Source organism: Nymphalis io, chromosome 12 (genome assembly GCF_905147045.1).
Source record: "Nymphalis io chromosome 12, ilAglIoxx1.1, whole genome shotgun sequence".
Taxonomy (NCBI): Eukaryota; Metazoa; Arthropoda; class Insecta; order Lepidoptera; family Nymphalidae; genus Nymphalis; species Nymphalis io.
Genome location: NC_065899.1, coordinates 10,132,189 through 10,145,178, shown reverse-complemented (window position 1 = coordinate 10,145,178; position 12,990 = coordinate 10,132,189). Strand labels below are relative to the sequence as shown.

General features: G+C 36.1%; 1 protein-coding gene across 3 annotated transcripts in view; it reads left to right on the top strand.

Moving 5' to 3' along the window:
• LOC126772482 (exportin-4-like) overlaps nucleotides 1-12,990 on the top strand; it is a 153,809-nt gene that overhangs the window by 3,339 nt on the left and 137,480 nt on the right. Inside the window, exons 6-15 of one of the 3 annotated variants that reach the window (XR_007669666.1) lie at nucleotides 1,615-1,724; nucleotides 2,084-2,240; nucleotides 4,088-4,247; nucleotides 4,854-5,014; nucleotides 5,182-5,312; nucleotides 6,410-6,561; nucleotides 7,911-8,080; nucleotides 9,037-9,136; nucleotides 10,191-10,403; nucleotides 11,056-12,268. Coding sequence is in view for 2 of the 3 variants with exons in the window: in XM_050492865.1 (XP_050348822.1) it covers nucleotides 1,615-1,724; nucleotides 2,084-2,240; nucleotides 4,088-4,247; nucleotides 4,854-5,014; nucleotides 5,182-5,312; nucleotides 6,410-6,561; nucleotides 7,911-8,080; nucleotides 9,037-9,136; nucleotides 10,191-10,403; nucleotides 11,056-11,535 (1,834 nt within the window). In the remaining variant the exon portion in view is untranslated. Of the gene's footprint in view, nucleotides 1-1,614; nucleotides 1,725-2,083; nucleotides 2,241-4,087; nucleotides 4,248-4,853; nucleotides 5,015-5,181; nucleotides 5,313-6,409; nucleotides 6,562-7,910; nucleotides 8,081-9,036; nucleotides 9,137-10,190; nucleotides 10,404-11,055; nucleotides 12,922-12,990 lie in introns of those variants that run through there. The other 2 variants (XM_050492865.1, XM_050492866.1) reach the window with 2 other exon arrangements.

Sequence of the window (12,990 nt, the reverse complement as noted above, 5' to 3'; positions counted from 1 at the left end):
ATTCAATTTTTCTACTTTAGGTAAATAAGCTGTTAATTAAATGTTTCGCTCAAGTTGTCTTCTGAATTTATTCCAAACATTTTCTATGTTAAAATTGCTATTTTATCATCATTAAGGTATTTCAATGCTATGATATGACTTGCTGATGTTTGTTAATCATTATCATGTATTAAAATAAAGTTATGTTTTTTTAAGCGTTTCTCTTAAGTCTTGTTTTACGTGCCTTTTTAATGTGTTACATGCATAATTAGAGTTTAAATCGTGTTCTTTCGTCTTTTTAATCTTTTTTTTATGGTTTATAAGAAGGCGGACGAGCATATGCATTTTTACGATTGCTCAGTTTTCGCTATCAGTACGGACGTAAACTCGAATGCTACAATGACAGGCTTAGTCATTTTAAATTGCAAACACTAGAAATGCGTCGTGACTGCAATAACTTAGTATATTTGCATAAAATAATACACGGTGTTATTGATTCACCCTTGTTTTTAAGATCCATCAACATAAACACTAACTCTAAATACCGACACCCTAGAATATTTACCCTGGACGCATACAATAACAACATATCATATCATAATCCTATCGGTCGTATGTGTCGCGCATATAACAAAATTTTTCTCGAAAAAGACGCGAATGATGGTATTGACATTTTCAACAATAACCTAAATCTATTTAGAAAACAATTGGTTTCAATATTTTCAATTAACAACTAATAATAGTGATTAAATCTATTTTCTTATTCATTATTTAGTTCCTCATTTCAACATTTCATAATTTCATTTTATTTTTCATTGTCATAACTTGTTCATATTTTTCTGTATAATTTTTTCTTTTCATTTATTGTAAACGTTTTTTGTAAAGTGTACAATGTATTCTCAAGTGCTGATGTTATTTGATTTTTATAAGTGAAATATTTCGTCTACAATCTGTGTTCACATAGTTGTTGGGTTATAACTTAGCTTGCTTATAATGTTTACTTATATATTAAATGTGTCTTTAGTTATAATCTGTTTTGTGGACCATAAATAAATAAATAAATAAATAAATAAATATGGGCCACCTGATGGTAAGCGGTCACCAACGCCCATAGACATTAGCATTGTAAGAAATGTTAACCAACGCTTACATCGCCAATGCGCCACCAACCTTGGGAACTAAGATGTTATGTCCCTTGTGCCTGTAATTACACTGGCTCACTCACCCTTCAAACCGGAACACAACAATACTAAGTACTGCTGTTTTGCGGTAGAATATCTGATGAGTGGGTACTAGACGAGCTTGCACAAAGCCCTACCACCGAATAATAATCTCTCAATACTTTAGTGTTTGGATTTAAGTTACACTTTGTTTTTTTTTAACACTGCTCTAATTGTTTGTTTTATTTTATACTATTTTTAAAATATATTTATCATCAAGTTATTAAAATTGAAAATTTTAAAATGCCATTAATTATCACATTCATTGGTTCACAACGTACATGCATTTTTTTTTAATTAATCACAACTCAAAAAAAAAACGGTGAAAATTTAATGATGAGAATCATTTAAATATCAAAGTGTCTTAAAAAATATATTTATGTAATAATTTGTTTATATTATTTTTTTGTTATAGGCTTGAGAGTCAATTACAGCTAATGCACATGGGTAAAATGCAAAATATGAATGCAGGGGAACAGCTCGTTACATTGTTCGAAGATCTTCACTGGATTTTAATGATAACCGGTTAGTTTTATGAGAAATGATGTCACCGAACAATTAATTATTATTTAATATATTATAAAAATTCTACTATATTAAAATTACGATATTAATAATATAATATTTTAATAAATTTTACTTTTACAAGAAATTATGTTTTAAGTTAAGCCGAGATGGCCTAGTGGTTAGGACGCGTGAATGTTAATCGACGATCGTGGGTTCAAACCAAGGGTGGGCAAGCACCACTGAATTTTCATGTGCTTAATTTGTGATTATAATTCATCTCGTGCTCGACGTTGAAGGAAGTATTCTTTTGTAAATTCATACTAATACATAGATGATAGATATGTAAATCTAAGGCTAAATGCTTCGTTGTTTTTCAGGTCATTTTCTCGCATTGGACTGTACGGAGGGCGAGACAGTTTTAATACCCTCGGAAATCGTCGAGTACAGCGTGTCGCAGAACGCTAATGTTGACGCTTCGTTGCGATACTTGGTCGGTGAAAGTACAAGTACTGAGAATGTTGATGATATTTTAAAGTGAGTATATTTTGTACTCATTTTCGCGTATATATCGTTCCTAGTATAGTCCTCCTCATTGGGGTTCAAGCTTGCTTCATAGTAAATTTCATCAAAATCGGTTCAGTAGTATGACAGTGAAAGCGGAACAGACAAACCGAATTTGCATTTATAATCGTAGTATGTATATCCCATTATAATTGCTGATATCAAACCGATTTGTCTTGATTATTATTATTATTAAATTCGTTCTAAGAATAAACCAAGTGTGTTCGGTTAAATGTCGATATCAAAATTAATTTTCGTTCTGAAATCTATATACTAAAAATAACATATTAATATATGTATGTTTTTATGTATAAATTCAGTTTTATCACGAAAGTCGTAACTATAACTTGTTAAAACGGGTAAAATTAATTATTAACTGTCTTTCGTATAAGTGTTATAAAGATGAATAAAAAAAATTACAATAACAGCCTGTAAATGTCTCACTGCTGGGCTAAGGCCTCCTCTCCCTTTTTGAGGAGAAGGTATGGAGCTTATACCACCACGCTGCTCCAATGCGGGTTGGTGGAATACACATGTGGCAGAATTTCGATGAAATAAGACACATGCAGGTTTCCTCGCGATGTTTTCCTTCACCGAAAAGCACGAGATGAATTATAAACAGAAATTAAGCACATGAAAATTCAAAGGTTCTTGCCCGAGTTTGAACCCACGTTCATCGGTTAAGATTCACGCGTTCTTACCACTGGGCCATCTCGACCTATTACAAATTTCATCATCATCACCAGCCGAAAGACGTCCACTGCTGGACAAAGGCCTCCCCCAAGGATTTCCACGTTGGTATAACACGAAATCTGCCGGGGATTCTTAGCACCCCCTGCCCCGCCGTTACCACAGCTGTTACCAAGGCTAGGAATAGCAGGGCTGCCGGGGACTAGGGGCCGTGGTTTAGTTGCGCTAATCATGAGGGAATATGCCATAATCGCCACGCTTGGCAGACGGGTTGGCGATCGCAGTAAGTTAGTCATAGTACTCAGAGAGACGCTGCTGCCCGTTCTCTGGTGTATATTCCCTCGGGTCGACTTCTACGCCCCCCACGGGATGAGATGGGGTGGTGATATTCGTCGCCGTCACCACACGGCAAATTACAAATTTAAATTACATAAAAATATAATGTTGCTATAACGATTTTTATAAAAATAAATTATTTAGCATAAACATCTAAAAATATATTTATCCAACAATAACAGGAAACAGTTCGTACAATTTAAAGAAATGATTTTCATCTTTATTTTTATTTCATATGCAGATATAATCGATCTTGTATTTACTGTTCATATTGATATGTTAATCAAGTTTAAACACGTGGCATCCTTGAATAATAATTTAGTGTTTTGTCAAAGGTCAACATTTGTTATAAGATAGGGATCAACTGGTCTATTCAAAAAAATATATGTTATATAAAAGTCTATACATAATGTATTCATGTAACCTTACAAAACACGACGTCTTAAGTCTAGGTTTTATATTTAAATGTCATCGCTATAGTTTTTCGTGAATTCAACGAAATTTAAATATGCGAAAATGGGAGGATATAAAACCTCTTTTTCTTTTAATCGTTTTAAAAAAAAATTATATTGTTAATGTTTTTGAATACGTATTGCTATGTTATTACAATTTAAAAGAATATATTCTTATGATCAATTAAATAATTTGCGTATTGACTTCAAGGTATGTCAACAGGGTATGCTTTGATTAATATATTTATTACAGGTCAACATACATAAGAAATAACGTTTGATAGTTCTAAGATTTCTTGTAACACTGAAATAAGATATTACAATTGATTGTTAATATTTTAGGTTGGTGGGTGAAATTCTCCGCATCAGCTCGTACGAGTGCGCGGCGCTAGAGGCGGGGCTGGCGTCGGTGTTCAGCCCCGAATTGTCCGCAACTCTCTCGTGGCTGCTGAAGATATGGGCCAACGCATACCTCGTCGTGCAACAGCCTCGATGCTCCGAGGTATTCATTACTAACTCCTCAAATTTTGTAGCTACGAAAATACTCCGAAACAACGATAAAGGGGCACTCGACCTCTGATAAGGGATCATGTCCAGCTTATGGTAAACGACAACAGGAGCAGAAGATTGACATCGATCAACTAATCGTATGACTTTTCGATTGCACAGATTAGCGTTGGAAGAGGTCCTTGCCGTATATAATATTGCCACTGTCTTAGGTGCAAAGGTTGCGTTCTATTATTTTGGGTGCCCGAGGACACGGGAAGGGACCGTGAGCACTGAGTAATTAGTCCGGGCACAGCACATAACCAATGGGAGGGCTTCGTGCAAGCTCGTCTGGGTAGGTTCCACCCACTGATCGGATATTCTACCTCAAAACAGCAATACTGGATATTGTTGTGTTCCGGTTTGAAGGGTGAGCGAGCCAGTGTAATTACAGGCACAAGGGATATAAAATCTCGGTTCCCGAGATCGGTGGCGCATTGGCTATGTAAGCGATGGTTGACATTTCTTACAATGCCAATGTCTGAAAAAGGTAGCCCATATGCTCGTCCGCCTTCCTATTAAACTATAACTATAAAAAAAAACTCGTGCGCGTGTGCGGCAGGTGCTGGAGGCGGCGTTCGGGCGCGGCTCGCGCGGCGCGTCGTGGCTGGTGTCGCTGGCGGCGCGGCGCGCGGCCGCCACGCTGCGCCACCTCGCCGCGCAGCCGCCCGCCGCGCGACACGCGCTGGCGCTGCTCGCCACGCTGGCGCACCCGCAGCACAGGTGCCCGCGGCCCTCGGCCCACGTGTTATTTGTATTTCATACGCGACGCGGTGCCAGCCTTGTCCTCCCCGAGCTCCCGTTGATAGAATTCACCTCCTTGGCGTGCTCTGTTTGGCATCGTGGACCGTCTCCAGTTAAAAGTAACGTGTTTTTATTTTGTTTCTCAGAGAAAATCCTTTAGCCGATTGCGAGGAGTTCCTGGCCTTGGTCGCATGGGAGATGCAAGGGAGCAACTTGCCCGGTGATCTTAGAAGGGAGTTGCATAGAGTTTTTGCAATTGCTGCTACGTATGCAGAAGGTATACTTTATTTATTTTCAAACTCTCATTGACTGACTGTATAGTATTGTTGGAACGAATAGCGAACCGGAAGAGAATTTCTATAGACAATAGTCTATAGAAATTCTCTTCCAGTCAATTTTAGGTAAACCAGAATAACTCATGAACGCGACACAGTAAAATAAATTTGGAGACGATTTTGCGTTTGTAATGTACCGACAGCAGACGAGTAGTTAAACAATAACTTTTATATTTTTTTTATTTTAGTTTATTATTTTTATTTAATATTGTATATATGTATTAAACGTAACGTAATCATTTATTTCTTCAGCTCGATACTTTTCGAAGATATTCTCATCCTCGCTTTTATCCGATAAATCATTTATGTAAATGATAATTCGTTTTGATATTGTATCGGAAACCTAACACCAATTTACAGTTAAAAATAACATATAAACTTGTAATTAAGGTGAAATTAATAATTAAATTATCACTGGATATAAATTCTAATATTATATACGAGCAACAATCGATTTGCTTGACAATGAATGTTATATGTATAAAATATGTATAAAACCTAGAATTGTTTTTTTTTTTTTAAATAGAACACAAAATTATACAAATTGACGTGAATAACTCACTCAAATACATTTAAAAATCCAAATACCACATTTGAATACATCACAAATCACAAGTCGCGCCAATAATTAATTAATTATTTTGCCATTCTTCTCACTAACACAGTGGCGGTTTTAAATTAGCGCGTTTTTTTTAACAACGCTGTTGTATGGATCAAGGAATTTCCTAATTGTATATATATATATACGCCGAGATGGCCTAGTGGCTAGAACGCGTGAATTTTAGCCGATGATCGTGGGTTTCAAACCCGGGCAAGCACCACTGAATTTTCATGTGCTTAATTTGTGTTTATAATTCATCTCTTGCTTGACGGTGAAGGAAAACATCGTAAGGAAACGTGCATGTGTCTGATTTCATTGAAATTCTGCCACATGTGTATTCTACCAACCATTGGAGCAGCGTGGTGGAATAAGCTCCAATATATACTACTATATATATGGGTAACAGGGAATGTTTAATTTGTAATGTGTACGTCACAGGTGAAGCAAGACGCCGCCTGCTGAGTAGTACCATAACACTACAGCATAAGCTAATGAACATAATCAACATGGAATCTGATACGGAACCCGTTCGAAACATGCTCGCTGACACGCTCGACTGTTTCACAGGAGTCACTGAAGGTGTTCTCGAAGTGAGTATCTGATTCTATAACAAATTTACAGTGACATTTATATATTATTTGTCTCGTCCAACGAGATGGCCTAATAGAAGTAGAGTCGCGTGTATCTTAACCGATGATCGTGGGATCAAGCTCGGGCAAGCACCACTTTATTTTCATGTGCTTAATTTATGTCTATATTTTAAACATCGTGAGGAAATCGGCATGTGTCTAATTTCACTGAAATTATTCCATGTGTATTCCATCAATCCGCATTGGATCAGCGTGGTGGAATAAGCTCCAAACCTTCTCTTTAAAAACAGCAGTGGGGCATTTACATACATGCATTTATACAATACCCAGAGTAACTCGCGCTTAATTGCCCGGCGGCAATCATTAACTGCCAAATATTGTTGCCTGCCTATTTCGCGTTTTCCAACTAGCAACGAGATACGAAGACGCTGACTCGTGCCAGCTGGTCGGCTCGTGTGTAGACTCCTTAATAGTGGAAGTATACTTTTACACAATATTATGAAATGTCATTAAATTAATATCCATGCGAAATTCGGTCCGGAAAGAATACAATTATAATAAATAAAAATATCAATCAATTAAAATATAAATATATATTTTGAATTAATTTTTAATGAAAGCTGATAACACATTTTAAAGAATATATCTTTTTCGTGATATAAATTCACACGTTTAATTGAATTAGGATGATCATAGCTCGTAATATTGTGTAGTCTTCATACAGATAAAAAAGTAAAACCCTATAAATGTTTCGTCGCTACGCCAAAGCCTCTTTCCTCTCCGAGATTAGGTTTCGAGGTCAAATTGGTGTTGATGAATCTAACACAAAAGGAATTATACACATTGAAATGTTAACAGTGGTATGGTATAGATAGGCGATAGGTAGACTGACATGTGGGCCGGATAGACCACCACCATAGACATTAGAGCTGTAAAAAAAAATTAACCATTCCTTATATCGCCAATGCGTCACCAAGTTTAGGAACTAAGATGGTATGTCCTTTGTGCCTGTAATCACATTGGCTCACTCAACTTTCAAACCGGAAAACAACAATACTAAGTGTTGCCATTTAACGGTAGAATATGTTATGAAGATACATGCATGCATAATTATTATGCAATTAAAAAGCATGCAAAATTGTTATTGATAAATATTATTATCTAAAAAAAAAAAATGTAATTATTTTTTATTATTGTATTGTATTTTAAAAATTTGTAAAGTTAAAAAATATGTTTCACTAACACTATATGGGCTAGTCCTGAAATAAAAAGTTTTATTATTATTATTATTATAATAAATGCGAATTTTTAATCTGTTTAATTTACATACGCTAATTTAATTTTTTCAGGTTGGACCGCTCGACGAGCAATTTGTAATGATAATGGGAGCTATAGATAAAATACCAGGTATTATATTCCGGTATCACAACTACCCCGGTGTAGTGTTGCCAGCTTTAAATCTACTAGCGAAGAGTGCTAAAAGAATGCTGCATTCGGTTCAACCACAAAATATTCATAAGTAAGTATATTTGTCTATATATATATATATATATATATATTTAATCTATTGATCGTCATTGGTTTGCCCTTAGCCTCATGGGGTCAGTGTGTTTTTATAGTGCAAGAAAAAAGTATTTGACAGACATACGGCCATCGGCCCGACGTTTATAGTTAAGAGTGTTTTTGAAACGCTTATGAGAAAGCACCGCAGCTTTTTTCTAAATTTAATTATTGAGAAGAATATTCTTATAACAATTCAAACATATTATTGACGGGTCGGTTGGTGTGGTTGGTAGATATTTGCCTTTCACGCCGAAGGTGTCGGTTCGATTCTCACCCAGGACAGACATTTGTGTGCATGAACATGTCTTTTTGTCCTGAGTCTGAGTGTAGTTATCAATATAAGTATATATTTATAAAAGAGATAGATTATACTGGTGGTAGGGCTTTGTGCAAGCTCGTCTGGGTAGGTACCACCCACTCATCAGATATTCTACCGCAAAACAGTAGTACTTGGTATTGTTGTGTTCCGGTTTGAAGGGTGAGTGAGCCAGTGTAATTACAGGCACAAGGGACATAACATCTTAGTTCCCAAGTTTGGTGGCGCATTGGTTAACATTTCTTACAATGCCAATGTCTAAGGGCGTTTGGTGACCACTTAGCATCAGGTGGCCCATATGCTCGTCCGCCTTCCTATTCTATATAAAAAAAAGAAAAGTAGTATATGTAGTATATCAGTTGTCTGATATACACAGGCTCTGCTTAGTTTGGGATCAAATGGCCGTGTGTGAATAATGTCCTAGAATATCATTATTTATATTTATATGTATGTATGTACTTGTATACATAAATATATGTGAAATTAGTATTTCAAGTTAATCTTCAATTATATCGAATAATAGTCTAAAAACACTAATGATCATATATGTTGTATATTTTAAATAAAATTTTCAATAGTAATTAATTTCATTCTAGATTTTTAGAAGTATGCAACGCAACGTTTGAAGTTTACATGAGATGGAATTCTGGAAAGATATCGAGTATTCCACAAGACGCAGAGGAGGAGGCATACGAGGTTCGTAATTTATTACGAATCTAAACTTTATATCCACTTATCCACAAATAACTGTTATATAACAGTAACAGCCCGTTAATGTCCCACTGCTGGGCTAAGGCCTCCTATCCCTTTTGAGGAGAAGGTTTGGAGCTTATTCCACCACGCTGCTCCAATGCGGGTTGGTAGAATACACATGTGGCATAATTTCAATGAAATTAGACACATGCAGGTTTCCTCACGATGATTTCCTTCACCGTAAAGCACGAGATGAATTATAAACCCAAATTAAGCACATGAAAATACAGTGGTGCTTGCCTGGGTTTGAACCCACGATCATCGATTAAGATTCACGCGTTCTAACCACTAGGCCACCTCGGCTTGTTATATAACATTTTAAACAATTACAATGTAATAAATCTTATAATAATGTATCTTATAACTTTTCATATTCACGCTGTTATCGATATTGCATTGTATGTAAACATAATCATAAATATGACGTGGCGTTATTCTTGTAGTGTGTTTCTTTATATTATATGTGGAATGTCAACAGGCTAATCATCGATTTTAATAATATCTACAAAACGCTCAATAATATGATTAACAATAAGAAAAGTGTCAAACGAAGCTCTTATAATTGATGTTTTTAATGACAATTTGAATCAGTTTAGTAAAAAAAATTTTTTTTTTCCTCAATGATAATGTATAAATTTTTGTTTTTAACATCTTTTTCTCTATGTATAAATGTACCTCTCACTTTTGTTTGCCTTTAATCAAATAATTAATATTCAAAAATTTTAAATGTTCTCAGATATTTATATTCTATTCGTTTTACACCAATCAAGTGATAATTTTATAATAATTTAATTGTTAATGTCTTTTTTTTATTTGTTACAAATATTTTGATTTTTAAATTATTTTTTTTTGTTAACTCGAAATGTTGATATATTCTGCAACACCTATAATTTAGGAGACACTCGATTTGTATAACGTCATGTTTATAGATTCAATTGTATTTATTAGTGTAGTTCCTGATGGTGTTGATATTATAATAAATAAATGTGGGCGGCAGGACATCTGCGCGCTGATGGACGTGGTGAGCAGCGTGTCGCGCTGCGGCGCGGGAGGCGCGGGCGGCGCGGGCGGCGCGGCGGCGGCGTGGGGCGCGGCGTGCGCGCGCGGGCTGCGCCTGCTGCTGCCGCTCGTGACGCCGGCGCTGCTGGCGCTGCCGGCGCTGGCCGCGCGCGCCTACCGCATGCTGCGCGACCTCGACCACTCCGACCAGGTGCGCTGCGTTCCCCGTTCTGAACGTAAACCCGTGCGTCTGCCGTTTGCTTGGGACTTTTTGGAATTGAAACGGTGTACGTCCCGTTAGCGACGATATCGTACGACATAGTTTGTGTCCTGGTAGTTCTTAATTCGTTTGAACTGTGATCAATTCTAAAAGACAGGTGGAGCTCGATACGTGCTCGCAGGGGGTGGTCCGTTTAAAAAATCGAGCCATGATCTATGAGTAGAGTAGAGAATTTTTTTTTTTTTAAATACTGTTTTCGTCAGTATAAGAAAGCTTGGCATTAAATCATTTTAATTTACATAATGCCTTTCGGAATTTTATTACCTAGTCGTAGTGTCTGTTTTGATAATTTGATTCAAGGGTTCACTATTAATGTTTGTTACACTACGATACTACATGACACTCTTAATCTTGTATTCATTGATTGAATTAAGTTAAGAAAAGTAGGCCTTGGTGCATAACCAAGCGACATGGATAAAAATGCGACCTGGTTACACATTTTTATATACATATATTTTATATACATGACAAAGTTGTCCTTTCTTTTCCAATTATAAATGAATGTTGTGTAATAGTTTAAAAATATATATATATATATATATATAGTTTTTTTTAATGTTTATGATGACATTTTATTTTCTAGATGATAAAACTTCCGATAGAAGACTTCAACATGGTGATAACGGCGCTCCGCGTCGGTCTGACGGCCGTGTCCTGCGACGTATCCACTCTGTGCTGCGATACAATAGTTAGTATCGCCAACAATGTGCGGAGTCTCGGAAGCGGCGACGACAACGCTTACGCGGCTTCCCTCCTGACGCTCGCGGAACTTTTACTCATGCTCATCATTAAGATGGAAATACCACCGGACTCGATACCCGCCGCGGGAGCCGCTATCTATGCGTTGACGTGTGTCAAACCTGCGCTTCTAGAGGGACTCGCGAGGCAGCTGATCGAAGCGTATGCGGTTAATGACCCCGCTAATGTCCCACGGTTGGAGGAATCGTTCAGAGTACTCACGAATGGGGTCCTTTTCGACGGCGTAAGAACACATAAGCTTCGATTTCAGGATAACTTTGACAAGTTCCTCGCCAGTGTACACGGTTTTCTCATTGTGAAATAAACATCCTAACGGATTTGTTAGGTTTTCAACAGCGATACAAACATTCGAGAAAGTTGAACGTGAATCGAAACATTTTCTCCTGAATTACTAGTCATGAAGCCACGGAGGTTTAATTCTCAATTGTGGGAGAGTTCGATCAATTTTTAAATTGCAAATTGAATTTCTGATTGGGTACATGAATGTAAGTAAGATAAGAGTGACCGACATGTCCTTCCAGAGGGCTGTGTTATAGTATTAAATATATAAACTAAATAAATATTTTACTTATGCATTATATGCAATGAAAATCCAAAAAACTTTTGTTTTTTTTTTCATATATTTGTTTGAATGTGGCCTAAATTGAACAGGGTGCATGCGATTTCTGTAGTTTATTGATTTGAACATATTTTTTTTTTAAATTGTCGTGCGTACACAACGAAATGTATAAAAGTTATATGTCGAGGTTGTGAATGCAAAGTGGATAGCATATTTCTAATAATTACATAAATATTTAGTACACTTTATTGTACTTAAACGCTAGGGAAATTGTTATATCCAATATTAGCTTTTATCTTTTAAAATTTTTTACACTAAATATGTAGTATCTATTGTATTTATTCGAGTTTAATTCCGTCTTTAAATTATAAAATAATTTCTCGTGTTTAGATAAGTATTATAAAGCTTGTAAGCTTGTCAGATATACGTAATATTATTTTATGATTACATTTATGTTTTTCAGTATGTATCTTAATAAGTATTGTTAAAATCTCAGGGTAATGGAATAAGATACCTATGTCACATTAATAAGGTGTATTTTCCGTCTAAACTCTACTCGGATGGTTTAAAAGATTTTAAGCTTGCAATGAGATCATTGAATTATTATATGTGCAATAAATACTAATCGTGAGTCAAAGCATTTGACGCTTTTCAAATGTTGTAACTAGATATTGAAATTTACAAGATTTTTTTTCTTCATATTTGGAAGTTATCATTATATATGTGAATGATAGACGAACTCTGATTACTACTATCTACTGGTGGTAGGGCTTTGTGCAAGCTCGTCTGGGTAGGTACCACCCACTCATCAGATATTCTACCGCAAAACAGCAATACTTGATATTGTTGTGTTCCGGTTTGAAGGGTGAGTGAGCCAGTGTAATTACAGGCACAAGGGACATAAAATCTTAGTTCCCAAGGTTGGTGGCGCATTGGCTATAAGCGATGGTTGACATTTCTTACAATGCAAATGTCTAAGGGCGTTTGGTGACCACTTACCATCAGGTGGCCCATATGCTCGTCCACCTTCCTATTCTATAAAAAAAAAAAAAATTACACCTCAAACATATATAACTCTTTATAACTGAATGGACTCACAATTAATATTTGTTGGTAATATTATTAGTGCAAGACGATATTAATAGAATTTTTATACAGAACAGATGGACTTATCTAAGACATGTTTTATGATTTTAGCAA